General features: G+C 45.3%; 1 protein-coding gene across 1 annotated transcript; it reads left to right on the top strand.

Annotated features, from left to right (window-relative positions):
* Positions 1 to 587: 587 nt before the first annotated feature.
* Positions 588 to 11,200, top strand: SPG21 (SPG21 abhydrolase domain containing, maspardin). Its single transcript, XM_021552587.2, has 9 exons — positions 588 to 679; positions 3,467 to 3,560; positions 6,906 to 7,067; positions 7,857 to 7,937; positions 8,538 to 8,683; positions 9,135 to 9,243; positions 9,693 to 9,800; positions 10,157 to 10,297; positions 10,546 to 11,200. The coding sequence occupies exons 2-9, from the start codon at positions 3,498 to 3,500 to the stop codon at positions 10,666 to 10,668; spliced, it is 933 nt and encodes a 310-aa protein (XP_021408262.1). The 5' UTR covers positions 588 to 679; positions 3,467 to 3,497; the 3' UTR covers positions 10,669 to 11,200.
* Positions 11,201 to 11,261: the final 61 nt, after the last annotated feature.

Below are 11,261 nucleotides of genomic sequence, written 5' to 3'. Positions count from 1 at the left end.
TGGGGCGGTCTTCAATCAGGGAAGAGTATTGTAAAAATACATATTATCTAATTAAGTGTATTCTTTAGGCACGCCTTTGATATATATATAGATATATATAGGTATATATAAGGCATATACACACACCTTATATATACCTATAACTGCAGACAACTGTAGGTCTGTTTCTTTCAGCTCACCTTCAACTCCTATTTATTAGATAGCAATTAAACGGGGCTACTTGACTCCAGCTGTTCATTAGAGGAATGACTCGGTATCACCTGTCGCTCTTCTCAATTAACCTGAGCTGCCCCGCAGCGAACAGATTGCCGGGGAAGCTGCGGCCCATCCCTGGAAGTGTTCAAGAACAGGTTAGACGGGGCTCGGAGCAACGTGATCTGGTAGTCCCTGATCGTGGGCGGGGGGTTGGAACAAAACGACTCTTAAAAACTCCCTTCCAAGGCGAATCATTCCCTGAGTTAACGCGGCTTCCGCCTCGGTAGCGATGGCGGCGGAGCCGCTTCCGCCCCGCCCCGGTCACGTGGGCGGCACGGCGCAGCACCCGGAAGCGGCGGCCGGCGGGAGCTCCCGGCGGGGCGGGACAGCGGCGGCGGCCGCTGGCAGCTCCCGGTGCCGCTGGCAGCTCCCGGTGCCGCTGCTGCTCCCGGTGCCGCTCCTCGTCCCCGGGCCCGGCCAGCCGGTGAGCGCCCCGCAGCCATGGGAGAGGCGGGGGTCCCCGGGCCTGCCGCCGAGCTTAGCGCCCCGCACCGAGCAGGGAGCTCTGAGGGGCCGCGTGGGCGCTGAGGCGAGCGGGGCGGCCCCTGAGGGAGGGAGGGAGGGATGGGCGAGGGTCGGGACGCGGCCCCGCAGGGAGCCCGAAGCCCCCGGGGCCCCGTTTGCTGGGGGGTCTCTCAGGGGAAGGGGCTGCCTCAGCCTGTGCTGAGGGTGTGGGGGTTTGTCCCCTTCTCCCTGCAAAGCTGGGGAGCCAAACGTGGTTGAGGAGGGGGAAGGAGCAGGGGCAGGGTTGGTGGGAGCAGCGCTGGGGCAGAGGGGAAGGTGCTGCCGCCGCATCAGTTAGCCATAAATCTTCTTATGGTCTTGTAAAATCAATAATGAATGGAGTATGTCATTAGTGTAGTGAAATTACTCACAGAGAGACTATTACCAAATGCTCTGAGCACGTCCATAGGTGATTCTTCCAGAGGAATTGTTTTTAAAAGCTTGAAGTTCTTCAGGTTGTTTGGTTTTACGAAAAATGAAACTTGTGTGTTTAGAGGCTGATCATGACCAACATCAGGCTCTTTGTGGTCTGAGTTACCTTCAGTAGCTGAATTCCTGTTTTGAGTTCATGGTTCAGCTTCTCTGTGGCTGGAAATCACATGTAGCTGTTGTTAATGTCAGTTATTTGTGTGTACAAATTTAATGCTGCATTTCTGTGCAAAGGAGAAAAAAAAAACCATTTCAGTAAGAGAACAAACAAGTTTCTTCTTGTGTGGAAAGAAAGGCAGCCCTTAGGAGTGGTGATCTCAGATGCTCCTTCAGAAGAAAGCTGGTGGCAATCAGCCCTGGTGTTAGTGGCCAGTGGCTCACTTCCATGAGTGGTAACAAGTGAACAGGGAAGTTCAAAATTTGCGTTTTGGATGGACTCTAAACTCGCTGTGGTACCAGACAAGGTACAGGGCCAGCACAAAATCCACCTGCACGCTGCCTTTTCCTTATCAGCTGTAATGGCACAGCTCTGTGCTCCCTGCCCCCAGCCATTCGCTCAAGGGTGCTGCAAGACTGAGGTGGCACAAGCAGCGAGGTGATCCCGGCAGGAAGAGGCTGCCAACCCTCTGCAGCAGGAAGAGTCTCCCTCTCCAGCGTGCGGGGCCCTGACCAGGACTTCTGCTTCTTGGTCCAGGGCAAGAGAATGTGTGTTTTAAGGCATTTCCTGCAATTTGTCTGCCATAATTTTGTCACACTGTCGTTTGCTGAAGAGCTTTTAGGAGGCCATTGATGTGTGGTTACAGAAAGGAATTAGTGTGAGCCGTGGTTTCCTCGCTCCAATGGCTGCAGGCCCCCAGCCCAGGAAAGCATCCTTGCACCTGCTCTGCTTTGCAGGTTATTGGAATAAATTCATTTTACCCTTGCTGCAATTTTACCTGCTGCCAGACTTTGATAGTGAGCAGAACAGTTGGTGCAAGCAGCAAAGTGAAACCACACAAATTTGAAATAACAGCCACAGCTGAACAACCCATCTCAAACCTTTGTACATGGGAGGTGTAGCACGTGCTCTGTGGAAGGTGTGTGTTTGTCCTGTAGTTTAGAAAGTATTTTCCCTTTTAAAATTAATATTTTCTTCACTTGGAAGATGGCAAATGTAGACTGAAAGATGAGGAAATTGTAACTCACTGATAATCCAGCTGTAACCCCATAAACTGGTTAAGCTGTTCACCAGCAGCTCTCCTGCAGGGACAAATGAATTGGAGTGACTCACAGAACACAACGAGGTCTTATTTTATGAAGAATTAAGAAACAAAACCTATTGATTTAGACTTGGCAACTGTTAAATAACAAGCGCAAAAGTTTCTTTTTGTCTTTTCACGGTGCTGTGTGTGAATTCATGAAAATAATCTCCCAAGGCAGCTGGCTTTCAGGGTGAAGCTATTGAGTCTGCAAACTTCAGAAGTGTTTGATGACATTTGTTGTATAAATGGAAGCTAATGGTTTCTTGCTGCTTAAAAAAAAAACCCAAACAATTAAATCTTGGAGCTACGTCAGTGTTTATTACTAATTAATGGAGTATTATAAGATACTCATTATGTATGCTTGGACATTCTGGCTGGGGAATGAATTAGTAGCATTCCTATGTGGACCCAACTCAGAATCAATTTGTGCTGTATTAATTGGTGTGCTTCAAGTATTTCTTCATTGGTAACTCCTGACAAGAGCCTGCTTCCATGTGGATAGAATTAAAATTTCAAGGATTTTCTGTAAATTAAGCCTCGGATCAGGTGATGTTCCTGATGTGCTCTGGGACTCGTTTGGATCAGTTATACTCAGATGGAAAAACGAGACCTGAATACTGAGTGGGTTCATGAAATAATGTCTGTGGTGTGAATTCCTGAGTGAATTGTATGAATATTTATTAGCTATAAACTTGGAGTGCCTTATCAATTTAAAAGAAACCAAGAACATGCTTTAGGTTTTTTAGCCACTTACAGCCTGAAACACAATTGACTTTCTCTGCAGCTGTCACACGGGAATGCTTCTACAGAAACATCATCATTTCATAATTAGGTTGGTGCAGTAAGGCAGTCAGGTGACTGCCTCCTGGGAGAATAATTGCATGGTTTGAGCAAAAGTGAACTTGGTGTGAGTCAGAGGTAGTGCCATCAACTGATAAGAGCAAATCAGCCTGCACTGCTTTATTTACATAGCACAGCTTTTGAGAGTGGCCCACGGTGAAACTGTGCTATTGATTTCTCATTCTCTCTCTTTTCAGGCTGACCCAAACTGAGATTTTTCTAAACATCATGGGAGAGATTAAAGTCTCTCCTGACTATAACTGGTTCAGAAGCACAGTTCCTCTTAAAAAGGTATGTACATCTTGTAGGTGAAATATCCTCTCATGTTTTAGGGGGAGAGACTCAATGTGATTAATGCAGAGCAGTTGTGGCTGTGCTGCTGAGCTGCTTTATCTCCTGAACTGTTGTCCCACATGTCATGTGAGTGCATGAAAGCACACCCTTCATCTTCACATGCTTCTTGGAGGTCACTTCTGCCTGTGCTGGGGAGCAGAGGCTCCCAGCTGTGAGCTGTGGCAGCAGTACCTGCCATCCCAGTGCCAGCCCTGCCTGAGGAGGGGGCTCCAAGGGAGTGCTGCGTGCTGGGCATCACATCTGTGGCCTCTCAGAGCTGCCTGGGAGCACTGGACTGAGCTGCCAGAGCCACCTCCACTGTTCCTGCCCATTGTCCTCAGGCCAAAGCAATGTCCAAAGGCAGCTTCCCAGCAGTCAGCTGCACACAGAGTCCTGAGAGTGGAAATAACTTTAACCATGGGGGAAAAACCCAGACAGTTTCTTCTGCTTAATCACACTGTCCAACCACTTTCTCCTGTTGCTTGGATTTCCCCACAGCCTTTCACTGAGCCACAGGAGAGTGTTTAAGGTGTGCAGGGCTCCAACTTCTGCTCTCTATGTGCCGAGTGGCAGAGGGCATTCAGTGCAGTGTGTAACTCCTGACCCAGAAAAGCACCGTGTACCTTCTGCGGGTCAGGCTGCTGGGGCTGTGGTTACAGAGTGACCTGCAGCAGCCCAGACTGCTGCCAGACAGAGGGACAGCCCTGCCTTTACACCCTGCTGCTGTGGCTATACAGGCTGAGCAGCAGTGTCCTGGCTAGCCTCAAGTGTGTTACAGTTTGATTTTGGGCTAAGCTGACTTTGGTGTGGTTCCCTTGCCTGGATGACTGTGTGGGCTGCAGAAGCACCTTTAGGGCTGTAGCATTCTCATTATTTTTTGCCAGTTTGTGTCCTGCAGATAAGAAAGTTGTATTGCTGTTGACCCCATCTTGTTGCCTTCAGGCAGTGCCTCACTGGGTCACCAAAGCCAGGGCCAGCAGAAAGATGTGTTGGTGCCCTGAGACTCTGCTTGGTGGGATGCAAGGTGGTGAATGGAAGGAACTGGAGGTTTTGGCTCCAAGGAAACAGGGTTCTGCTGCAGCTCAGTGCCAGCACCCACTGCCTGCAGCTGCTGCCGGTGCTCAGGGTTTCACAACTGGGGATGTGTGTAAGCTGAAGCTGATGGTGACCTGGTGACCTTCAGCCTGAGGAATGCCTTACCCTCCTGAGTGCTTCTATCTCCTCAAAAGGCAAATGATGCCACAGGGCTGAATGTGGCCTATGAATACATAAACAAACTAGTCCTGGTTATTGGAAAAAAAATTTTTAAAAAGCCCGATTTGAAAATGCAATTAATCTCTGAAGCAGTCTTTGGGAATACATTTGCCTGCATTATTCCCCCAGAAGTGCAAAGCATGTGCAGTACAGAGGAGGGAATGACCAGCCTTGGTAACTGCTGTAAGATCAACTTAAGGAAGCAGAGCCAGAGCAGTTTGTTTGAGAATGTGCTGAGATGTTTGTCTGACAGGCACAGGAAATACACAGGTCCATCCTCCTTCCTGCCCATGTTAGATATAGGAAGTACAGCTGAGAAAATAACATTTGTAAACCAAATCTCCTGCTTTTCCTGTGTGCCTCCATTTGCATACACCACTTGCTCTCTTACCAGAGTCCTTCCTAAAAGTTTTCATCAAGGCCCTGCTAGAAAGTTCTGCTCTTTGTTTTGAGGCAGTGCAGGTTTTACCTTCTGTGTGAACTGTAGCTGATCTTGATTGATCAAACAGAACAAGAAAAACCTTGGTGACCTCCCAAATCAGGAGTTAACCACACTGCTGCCTATACAGCTCAGGAGTTGGAGTTAAACTGTCCAGCATGTGGCTAGAAATCAACCAGAATAAGAGCTTAAACCATTGATTCACTGTCTGGGCTCAAGGAAAGAAACAGCCTCAACTGTCTTGGCATGAACTAACTTTGGTGTTGATTTTTCAAAGACTATGGTGTGCCTTTGGAAATGCTCTTAAAGGTAAACTTGGTAGTAGCCACCCTGAATGGATCCAGCATTGGTGATGGAATTACAGCTGAGAACAGCAAGGCCTGGAGCCCAGGGGTTGTGTGCAAGGAATTGTCGTGGTGGGGATTGGGAAGGCTTTTGTATGAGGTTTATGTTTAAATGGTTTCAGTGGTCTGGAGGCTCTGGTATGCAATCTGTCTGTTTTTATAAAGACTAGAAAACAACATTACCATGTGATTCCTCACATGCTCCCAGAGCCTGAAATACTGGCTTTATTAGGAGCAGATTTGTTAGTCAAGCAAATCTGATTTGTAATACACTGTTCTCTCTGATTGCTGAGAAGCTTAACTGCTGGGTTGGAAAAGCAAATTGTGCTTGTATATTACTGTTCAAAAAGCTATAAAATCTCAATACATAGGAGATGCATTCTGGATGCTTAACTCAGGCTTTCCCCCAGGGGTTTGTGCTTGTTGATCTGGTACAAGATGAAGCTTCTGCTGGGTTGTGGAATTGAAAGAACATCTGGAGTATAGAAAGCAGTTTCTGGTAGAATAGGCCTTGTCAAAACAAGTCAAGCTTTGGTGCTGCTAGGAAAGAAGACCCAATTCTTAACACTTCTGAAGGCACTAATTATGCTAGGACTTGTGGTACTGTATGAGGAGCTGCTCATTAAAGAGAGCACCTTGTGTGTGAGAAATCTCCCTCAGCCAGCCATGTGTCCTGGGCAATCCAGTGCTCCTGAGATGCTGACAGGTGATGGAAGCATTTTTCCCTCCAGGTCAGCCCTGCAGTGCTGCCCTGGGAGTTGTGTGTCTCTGTTTCTGGCAGGCAGCTGTAAGTGTTTCAGATCAATAATTTGTGGTGCTAGCTGCTTAATTCCACAGACCTGTGTGGTTCCAGACCTGTAACATCTTCTGTCCATGGGTGCAAGTATCAATGGCTGTTTAAAAAGCTGTCCCTGGGGCAGTGCTGGCTCTTCCAGCCTCCAGCTGCTGCTCTTGGTACCCTGAACTGACCTCCTGGGCCTCTTGTGAGCAAGGTGGCTCCTTCCTGATGTGCAGTTCATTATCCAGCTTATGTCACTATGCACAAAATATTCAGTCTGATGGTGTGTGGCCACAGTTCTGTTCCAAGTGTATCCACATTATCATTCCAGTTAGAAAACAGCCTGAATGCTATTGTGAAGAAGAGTAAAAGGCCTTGAGTATTATAACATTTACTAGAAGTTGGAAGTTTCTAGAAACCATCCTGGAAGCTGTTGAAGAACCTCACCTGCCTTGTGTTTCTCCTCTCCTCTGTGTCTCTCTCTCCAGATAATAGTAGACGATGATGACAGCAAAGTCTGGTCACTGTATGATGCAGGGCCAAGGAGCATTCGCTGCCCACTCATATTTCTCCCTCCTGTGAGTGGAACTGCAGATGTGTTTTTCCAGCAAATTCTGGCACTGACTGGATGGGGCTACAGAGTTATTGCTGTGAGTATTCTCAGTTCTGTGTCAAAGGTGGTGTACTTGTGCTTGTTGCTCTGATTAGAGGTTGGATAATGAACTGCTTAGTTTTGACTTAGGGAACCAACCAAAAAACTTTGTGCTAAGTTGCACTACAGAGTAGTTAGCATATGGATCCAGGCTGGAATCTGCTGTATGTCCACAGCAGCATTTACCAAAACCATGTTGACTTCTCAGCCTACTTTTCTCCTTGTGTGTCCTGGACACAAATATTTTTTGCCTTCAGCTGCATCTCTGTTAGCCCTGAGGCAAACACATGAGTTAGTTCAGGGTTTCCATGTTTTCCTTTGGAATGGTGGATAACATGGTTCTCAGACTATATAATAGCTGCAGATTCACACCTTACATCCTTCCAACCTGCTTTTCTGGGGCTTCTCAGCTCCTGAGCTGGAGTGTTGATTTGTACAATATATTAAACAGCCTGGCTTTAGGAGTACCACTGTCTTTTGCAGCAATTAATGATTTCTGTTTGTTACACTCTACAAAATCACTGAAGAACCATTCCAGTCTCCACTCCCACTGATCACAGAGTGAGGCAATGCTGCACTTTCCCCAGCAAACTCTGCTCAGTGGCACTTTGTGTTTTTGTGTAACTGAGGGGGAGGTGTTGGCACCCTCAGGCTCTGGGGACCTTGAAGAGGAACTTCATAACATGGGAGAGGCAAAGCACTGTCTTGAAACCTTGAATGTGAGAACTGGTACAACTTTGAAGCAGATTGATCTCGGCCAGTTTTTTCTAACTTTGTGCTACTTCAGTTGCAGTATCCAGTGTACTGGGATCACCTTGAATTCTGTGATGGATTCAGGAAACTCTTAGACCACCTTCAGCTGGATAAAGTGAGTGCTCTGAGACAAGGCAGTGGACAAATTGTTGCAATAAAAACCTGATATTTGAAACAGTCTCATTTAAGAGCCAGTGTGAACAATAGGATACAAAAATACAGCATATAAATAAAGAGGCTGTGTTGCAATTTCATATTTGAAACTAGTTTATTTTTGAAGGTGAATGCCCTTGGAAATTGTCATGCTTGGCCTAAATTCAACTGCTATTCCAGGCCTATTAAATTGTATGGGTTAACTTCATTTTTTGTGAGATCCTGTGGAAGTTATCTTTCTTAACACACATAGTACAGAACACCACAGTTGAGTCTATTGGGCTGGAATAGCTATAGAGAACAAAGTGAAATGTTTGAGTTTTTTCTTAAGCTTGATAAACACAAAGAAATTAGCACTGTGAGTCTTTGGAAAACATTTCCTTTTTTTAGTATTTATCACATTTATATTACGCATAAAACCAGGAGATGAATGGAACAATGATTCTTTCAAAAAATGGGTTATAAGGACAAGCTAAGCTTGAATGACCTATTTTTGTAATGAAACACTGCTCAAAGGTCACATTTCGTCATCTGTTTGGGTTTTTTCTTTCCCTTGCATTAGGTTCACCTTTTTGGAGCTTCTCTGGGAGGCTTTCTGGCTCAAAAGTTTGCTGAATACACACACAAATCTCCCAGAGTCCAGTCTTTGATCTTGTGTAATGCCTTTAGTGACACTTCTATTTTCAATCAGACATGGACAGCAAACAGGTAAAGAAGACAAACAAGCAGACTTATGGCATTAATTTTTTTTGCAATGAAATGTTACATTGATTAGTTGGATATATGTCTAACCTGATTCTGGCCTGGGGAGGATGATGTGGGATGGAATACTTGTGACTTTTAAAAGCACACCACAAGGAGAATGGAAATGTTAACTATTCAGAGTGTGGAATTAAACAAATTGTTCTGTGATCCTCTGTGTATGTGTGGTCAGATTTAAGAGCTCTGCCTGTTGTCTAACAAAACCATTTAGAGCAAGAAACGTGTTGTTCACCATGTTTAAAGTATACTTTTGCCATGTAACTAGAAGTTTCTTCAAGGATTTAATTTGAAGTTAAAACACAAATTCTCTGCAAGGAAAGAAAGCATTTACAATACAGCATCTTGATGTTGAATCCTTGGTGCTTGAAGATACTGTTACATCTTCTTTCTGTTTTAGCTTTTGGCTGATGCCTGCTTTTATGCTGAAAAAAATTGTCCTTGGGAATTTTGCATCTGGTCCTCTAGATCCTGAAATGGCCGATGGGATTGATTTCATGGTGGACAGGGTAGGTGTGCTCTAATGGCTGTGGTGTCACTCTGTACTCACTGAGTGGGAGGTTGGAGATATTTCTGCTGCTTTCTTCAGTCACTGACCCAGGAGGGAGGAGTGGGAAGTGGATCTTTAGCAGGTGTTGTCTGTCACAGCCAGTTACTGAATCGCTTTAACTGATTCAATGACCCTCTGCCTCAGTTCTGTTTATTTGTGTCAATCAAGAGGAGTTAAGGAACTGAGGTGGAAAAGGAGAAAATGCTGGGATAGAGCTGTAGGCCATGCTCTGGGGGCAGGAACAACTTGTGGAATGTGGCTTAGGCATTTGTCCCATGCAGGGTAATACTAAATTGGAATTACAACCTTCCTCTCTTAAAACTATCATCTCTTTGGCTGTATTATTAATATTTCATTAACTTCCTGCAGTGAAATATGTTGTTAATCAATGTTTCTCTCTACTGCAAGCTGGAGAGCCTGGGCCAGAGCGAGCTGGCCTCGAGACTCACCCTCAACTGCCAGAACTCCTATGTAGAACCTCACAAAATCCGAGACATCCCTGTAACCATTATGGATGTAAGTGAATCTCAATTTTTTAATTAAACACTATTTCCTCCCTTTGGCAGATGAAGCCACAATATTCAGTTAGCAACTTAGCAAGCATTTGCAGCATGTAACTTCCTATTTAGGGAAGCCTTCTGCTGACTGGGCAACACTGTGACTTTCCTGTGCCGCGTTACGAATTAGATGTTCTGTGCCATATGTTTCAATATTGCAGTATTGGCTTGGTAGCTGTCAGCGCCCAGGTTTGCTTGTTTCATTAACACCATTCCACAAAGAAGCTGAGGGTCTCCTCCAGGAGCAGCATGCAGCCAATCTGATGTAACAACAAATCTGAGGTTCAGAACTCACTGCTGGGACTTGTTCCACAGGTGTTTGACCAAAGCGCACTTTCAACAGAAGCAAAAGAAGAAATGTATAAGCTTTACCCTAATGCCAGAAGAGCTCACCTCAAAACAGGAGGCAACTTCCCCTACCTCTGCAGGAGTGCTGAGGTCAACCTGTACATTCAAGTGAGTTCCTGAATTCAATCTATGAATGTGTTTAGCCACAACAGCAGAAGGAAACTCCCACTGAGCTTCTTTTGTTTCTTAACTTCCCTGTGCTCTGTGCTGCTGATACCAAAGGGCAGGCTGGGAGCAGCTGTGTCCATGCTGGGCCAGGTTTGGGGGTTTTCTGGCTCTCAACCTTTATGGTCCAGAGCCATGGTTTCTATTCTGTGCTCCTACACCTGTTTCTGTGTTATTTCCTTGTCCAACAGATCCACTTGCTGCAGTTCCATGGTACCCGGTACGCAGCCATTGATCCCTCCATGGTCAGTGCAGAAGAGCTGGAGGTCCAAAAGATCAGCCTTCACAACAGCAATGAGCAAGAAGAACAGTAGGCTTGGGAGTGCCAGTGAAACAGAGGCATTGGTTTGGTGGTCTTCCTGTGTACAATCAACTGTTCCCACTCTGCCTTTTCCCTTGTGTTAGCCGATTATCACTGTGTGATTCCAACAGGATCAACAGTCGGTGAACTACCTGTGACAGCAACCTCCAGCAGTGTAATGGGATAGATCTGTTTAATTTTTAGTCTTTGGATTCAATGAAGCATCCTAGAAGACTACACTTTTAAAAATAAGACATTTTTTTCTACCAAAGTCTTCACTATATCATGTTCTTAAGCAGAACGGTATTTCTTTTTATATTTTTCACTTGGCTGTATATATTACCACATGCAGATTGTGTACTTAAAAGCTGACATATATTTTTGTTGAATTTTTGATTTAAAAGATGTTTAAGTGTCAATATTGCTATCACTTATTTGCTTCGTACATTGTGTTGTAAGTTAGTTTGTTTCTATTTGAAATAAAGCATTTGAATTTTTAACTTCCTTACTGCTTAAAAATGGTTTTCAATAAAACTTCACTTTCAGCAAGTGTCTCTTGTTTTGACTCCAAGAAAACAGCAGCCAAGCTCACTGGTTTGCCTCTAC

This window comes from Lonchura striata, chromosome 11, assembly GCF_046129695.1.
Source record: "Lonchura striata isolate bLonStr1 chromosome 11, bLonStr1.mat, whole genome shotgun sequence".
Lineage (NCBI taxonomy): Eukaryota > Metazoa > Chordata > Aves > Passeriformes > Estrildidae > Lonchura > Lonchura striata.
Note: the sequence above shows the minus strand (reverse complement) of the source record. Positions and strands in the feature narration are given on the sequence as shown.

Coding starts and splice junctions, on each gene's coding strand:
- SPG21 (XM_021552587.2), top strand. CDS start 3,498: ATGGGAGAGATTAAAGTCTCTCCTGACTATAACTGGTTCAGAAGCACA. Junction 7,068..7,856: donor GGGGCTACAGAGTTATTGCT/GTGAGTATTCTC, acceptor GTGCTACTTCAG/TTGCAGTATCCAGTGTACTG. Junction 9,801..10,156: donor TCCCTGTAACCATTATGGAT/GTAAGTGAATCT, acceptor CTTGTTCCACAG/GTGTTTGACCAAAGCGCACT.